Genomic DNA, 4,988 nt, shown 5'->3' on the forward strand with positions numbered 1-4,988 from the left:
GTTCATTGTTCTCCATGCATTTTTATAAATAAAAAACAAATGAACACTTTAGTAAAAAATTTTGAGGACCCCCAAGATACCTCTCACAGACCTCTGGGGATCCAGGGACCCCTGTTTGAGAACCTCTGACCTAGTGGATAAGTGACACACATATGAACAAAATGAGTGACAGCTTTCACCTTCAGCTGTTAACATTAACGTTGATTAATAATATTTAAAAGCCTCAATTAGTGCTTCTAAATTTAGCCTATAAATTTAGCAAGTGCTAATCTACTAGTGTAGTTTGCCATCATCAGTGTGTGAATGTGAGTGTGAATGGGTGAATGTCTGTTAGTGTAAAGCGCTTTGGGGTCTGGAGGGACTTGAAAAGCGCTCTATAAGTTCAGTACCATTTACCATTTACCATTTTACTAAAAAATTTTAAAATTAGCAGAAGTCCTAAAACACTAATCAGGAAATTAGTTCCCCTAATAGTGCTTAAGGGGAACTGTACCCACCACTGCAAATTGCAATAAAGTTATTGTTAAGGTTTGATTAAAATGTTCACCAATACATCAATAGAAAGTGATCTTGATCCTAAACTCTGGCATGAAAGGTTCTACACATTTATTCAAGGAACTCAAGGGCTTTAAGGGCGTCCCGATCAGATATCAATACTGGTCCGATATTAGCCAGAAAAATTTATGTTGGATCATATCGACCTGCATCTAAAACCTCTGATATAAGGTCTACTTTTTATTTATTTTAATTAATTGTATAATATTCTTAGGTTTAAGTTAAAAATGTATGTGAGCCATTGCTTAATAATAAATGGGTCAGTTTTCTCATACCTATGGTTATTGTTCAATGTTTGACTTGATCAAGACTTGAAGTGTTCATCAAGATTCCACACTACAAAATTAATAAAAGTATGTGTAAGTCATTCTGATACTGTATCAGGTCAATATCAGTGTTGGCCAACACTCAAGGCTGCAATATTGATATCGTATGGGAAGTGAAAAAGTAGTATTGGGACATCGCTAAGATTATTTCTCTCTTTCTCCCCAGTCTTTGGATTTAAACCAGATTCTAGAACAGCTACTCTTTGTTGATTCTAAAAAAAAAAGAAGAAGAAGAGCTAAATCCTCTAAATTTAAAGCTGTTCAATCCCACACAAAGGCAGCCCCCTGGTCACCCGACCTCCCAGTTTCTCTAAGTCTCTTACCCAGCCACACTACCTTGCACACTCCGTTAACGCAGATGTTTCTGGACTTGTTGTTCATGAAGCACGGGGTTCCGTCGGTCACCGTGTCGAGCATCTTCTCAGAAAAATACTCACCGACTGGTCGACAGTGGAGCTCGCAGGGAATCACTGAGGAYAATCGTGAGATGAAATGCTAATTTAAGTCCAGTTAAAAGTATTTAACAAAATTGTCCCAAACTGATATAATAATAGCATGTTCCCTGCATGTTTTTACAAAGCTAAAATAGAAAACCGATACTATTACAATCATATGTTTTGTATGAAATATAACTTGCCGTTTTAAYTGTGATTTAAATTTACAAACTAACAGAAACTCCACAGAACTGCATCACAGCTGTGGAGGGCTTTCAAGTTCAAATGCTGCCCCCTGCTGGACAAAATACACAACTGCATCTACTGATCACTGTTTCTCCTCCCATGTAACACATGAACATTAACCAGTGTTGTATAAAGCAGTGTTTCCCAAAGTTGGGTTTGGGACCCAAAGTGGGGTCCCGAAACATCAAAGTGGGGTCTTGAAAAGATTTTCCGAATTAATGAGATTTTTGCCTTAGTTGTTACAAAGGAGTGAGGTTAGTGTATTTAAAATGGATAAATGKACCGTAGTATAAAAAATGTTGTTACTTTGTCCATGTTTTGTTGACCTGATACAAATGTTTATCATTCAAAAAGAGTTGTGGGCACAGGTCTCTGCTACTGTTATTTTTGTGGGTTAAAAGCTGAAAAGTTTGGGAACCACTGGTATAAAGTACCTCAAAGCGATACTTGAGTTAAAGTATTTTAGCATGAAATTACTTTGGTTAACGTTAAAGTCTCCTCTAAGAATATTACTKGAGTAAAAGTCTTAAAATATCTGAGTTYTTTTGTACTTAAGTATCGAAAATAAATTTCTGACATTAAATGTACTTAAGTATTAAATGTAAAAGTATTGTGTAAAAATGAGCAGTTAGATTTTTCAAAAATAACATTTATTGGGAGGTGACCTCTCCAAAACATATTTTTTTTCTAAAGGCAGCTGGGAAGGATTGTGTGCAATCTAATACAGTGTCCGAATAGAATTGTATTTGGATGAGAAGTATAAAAATTCTCTCTATCCAGTAGGATTTATCAGGATAGTATAATAAGAGTAACGACTTCCTACTTCTTACCTTTTTTAAAAATGTAGGGAGTAGAATGTACAAATAATTGTGTAAAAATGTAAGAAAAAGTAAGAAGTCTGCTGAAAAGTAATTAATCAATTAAAGTACAGATAACCAAACTTTCTACTTAAGTACAGTAACAAAGTATTTGTACTTAGTTATTTTACAACTCTAACATTAACTTTTAGAACCACACCAACTAAAGATGGCTACCACAGTCAATTAAACCAAATGTGTTTGTGTAACCCTGTCCATTTTACACATATTGATAAAACGTCAAAGATGTGTGAGAGTTGTCGTAACACTATTTRAACATTTAACAAATTAAAAATGTTGAGTGTAGACAGAACCAGTTTCATTCTTGATGGCCTAAATGTTCACTTCAACCAGGAAGAACTAAAACGTTTTGCCAAATTATTATGTGATAAAAAGGCTTGCAATATCTGCAACACTTACAAGGGTTAGCAACAGGAATCCACTGGTAGAGCTCATTGTGGTAGGGCACCGTGTCAAACTCACTGCACAGCATCTCTCTGAAGGTTGGTTTGTTGTTCTGACAAGGTTTGGTGTTGCAGGTCCGGTAACGCTTCCTCTCTCCAGTGCAGTACTTGCCTCCAAACTCTGGTCTGTCAGGAAGCGACACGTTTTATRATCAAACCGTAAACAGCACATAACTGGTTAGAAATAAATTTTAATAATGAGCGAGGCGTATTTGTGTGAACTCTTACTTTGGATTGTTGCACTCTCTGTCTGCAGACTGGACTCCAGTTCCACAGGTCCTGGAGCAGTGAGACCATTTGCTCCACTGGCCCCAGCCTCCGTTCACCGTCTCGGGGAGTTTTCCCACAGTTACGCACTCTCCAGAGATACACCACTTATTGGAAAACAAATAAAAAAAATATGATAAGGGTACATGAATGCATGAATCGGGGTTTTAACCTCCTGCAGAGACAGAACCGATTGATTACCTTTTCAGGACCACAGCGAGTACCATCGATGGGTGAGTCCAGTTTGGAGCGACAGGATCCGTTCACGGAACACCAGAGAATCTGGCAAACGTTCTGAAAGGAGCCATAAATAATGAGGAAGGGATGTTTTCAGGACTTCCAACGTTCATAAATCAGCCTTTGTGCGTGACGTCCTCACATCGATCTCGGGGCAGAAGGTGGCGTTGGGCCCGTACTGGAGCTGACACTGATGGTGTGTGGTGTAACGAATGCCAAGGCGAGCCAGCGGGGTGGTTAGGTCTCTCTTAGAAGGGCGGTCATCCAAGCAGGAACCCCAGCCACGGCTGAAATACAACCGTGGAGATTTGAAACAGCGAGGTATTTTTTGGAAGGAGATTATAGAAATAAAAATGTATGATGAATGGGATACAGATGATCCTGAAAGGTTTTTCTAAMGATTTTAGAGTTATATCTGCAAACTTTACTCAACAATAAATAAACATAAATACTTCTCTTGATATCTTGATACTTAATGGCTCTTTATTGATGACCTATTTTCACTCACTTGGTTTCTTACTTTATGAATATTTGTTGATTTTTTTTGCTTGACTTTGCAATGATACCTTAAAGGCAAAATAAATAAAAAAGATTTTTCCCAGAATTCTGTTTTTACACGAGCTCACTTTTGACCTCTGACCTTTCAGCAGCAGGTATTCCTTCATCTCTGACTTCTATTCCTACAGCAAATAATGACAGCCAAAGCAAACACTTGAAGGTATTTGTGCAAGCGTTAACACCCTCTCATGTTCCCTTTTTGCTCCCTTTTTTATTGCTTTTCTTAAACTGGTTTGGTTGTCTGGTTTTAAATGAGCCGAGCCTGAAAACTTTTGTGCTTCTGCGCTTTGCTTTTACATAAAAAAAAGAATCCTTTGAGTGCCAGGGTGTCGTTTTCCCTCAAACTCACCCMAGATTTAACGCAAATCTGAATGTCACATTCTCAAACAGAATTCATCTAATAWTTAAAAATGTTCACAGTCATGAAAATGTACACAAATCTCATGTTTTTTTTTAAATGTGGTGAAATGAACTAATTTTTTTTTTTTTTCATTTTTCAAAGGAGACGTGATTTATTTAAGTCATTCAGTTGGGGTCTATATATAAAGTGGAACTGCAATACTTTGGTCTGAATTCCTCCTTACTGTAACTCCACAAGCCCCTCTTTCACCCCTGTGTGTCTCAGATCAACTCATTTCGAGGCTGCCTCTTTAAATCTAAACAAAGTGCTCCACAACCTGCCCCCCTCCAGCTTCCAGATTGGTCCATTCTAGTTTGATGGAGGGATTTACGACTATAAAGCAGCACAGAAACAGATTGAAAAATATGATCCAAACAGAATATAAAGATATCTACACAGCACAGGGAGAGACTAAATTAAATTTATCTGCACTCCTAAAGACTCCAAGTACACAACAAAATGTATTTAACAGATAAAAAAAGTGGATTTTGCATGCAATGTCCTTATTAAAATTGAACAACTTACTCCAGAAAGCGAGTGATGTAGTCTTTGGAGCAAGAAGACCAAGTGAGAGGAGAGCTGTCATACATCAGCTGTCTGGACATGATGAAGGGGTGTTTCCCTTCCAGCTCACAGTCGTTCCC

At 37.6% G+C, this 4,988-nt stretch overlaps 1 protein-coding gene across 1 annotated transcript in view; it reads right to left on the reverse strand.

Annotated features, from left to right (window-relative positions):
- Positions 1-4,988, reverse strand: part of adamts12 (ADAM metallopeptidase with thrombospondin type 1 motif, 12) — a gene marked incomplete in the record, with an annotated part of 26,299 nt that overhangs the window by 12,605 nt on the left and 8,706 nt on the right. The window contains 6 exon segments of the mRNA XM_014011763.1: positions 1,218-1,351; positions 2,839-3,008; positions 3,111-3,256; positions 3,351-3,443; positions 3,529-3,673; positions 4,870-4,988. Coding sequence (XP_013867217.1) covers positions 1,218-1,351; positions 2,839-3,008; positions 3,111-3,256; positions 3,351-3,443; positions 3,529-3,673; positions 4,870-4,988 — 807 coding nt within the window.

The sequence above is a fragment of the Austrofundulus limnaeus genome, unplaced genomic scaffold (genome assembly GCF_001266775.1).
Source record: "Austrofundulus limnaeus strain Quisiro unplaced genomic scaffold, Austrofundulus_limnaeus-1.0 Scaffold84, whole genome shotgun sequence".
Lineage (NCBI taxonomy): Eukaryota > Metazoa > Chordata > Actinopteri > Cyprinodontiformes > Rivulidae > Austrofundulus > Austrofundulus limnaeus.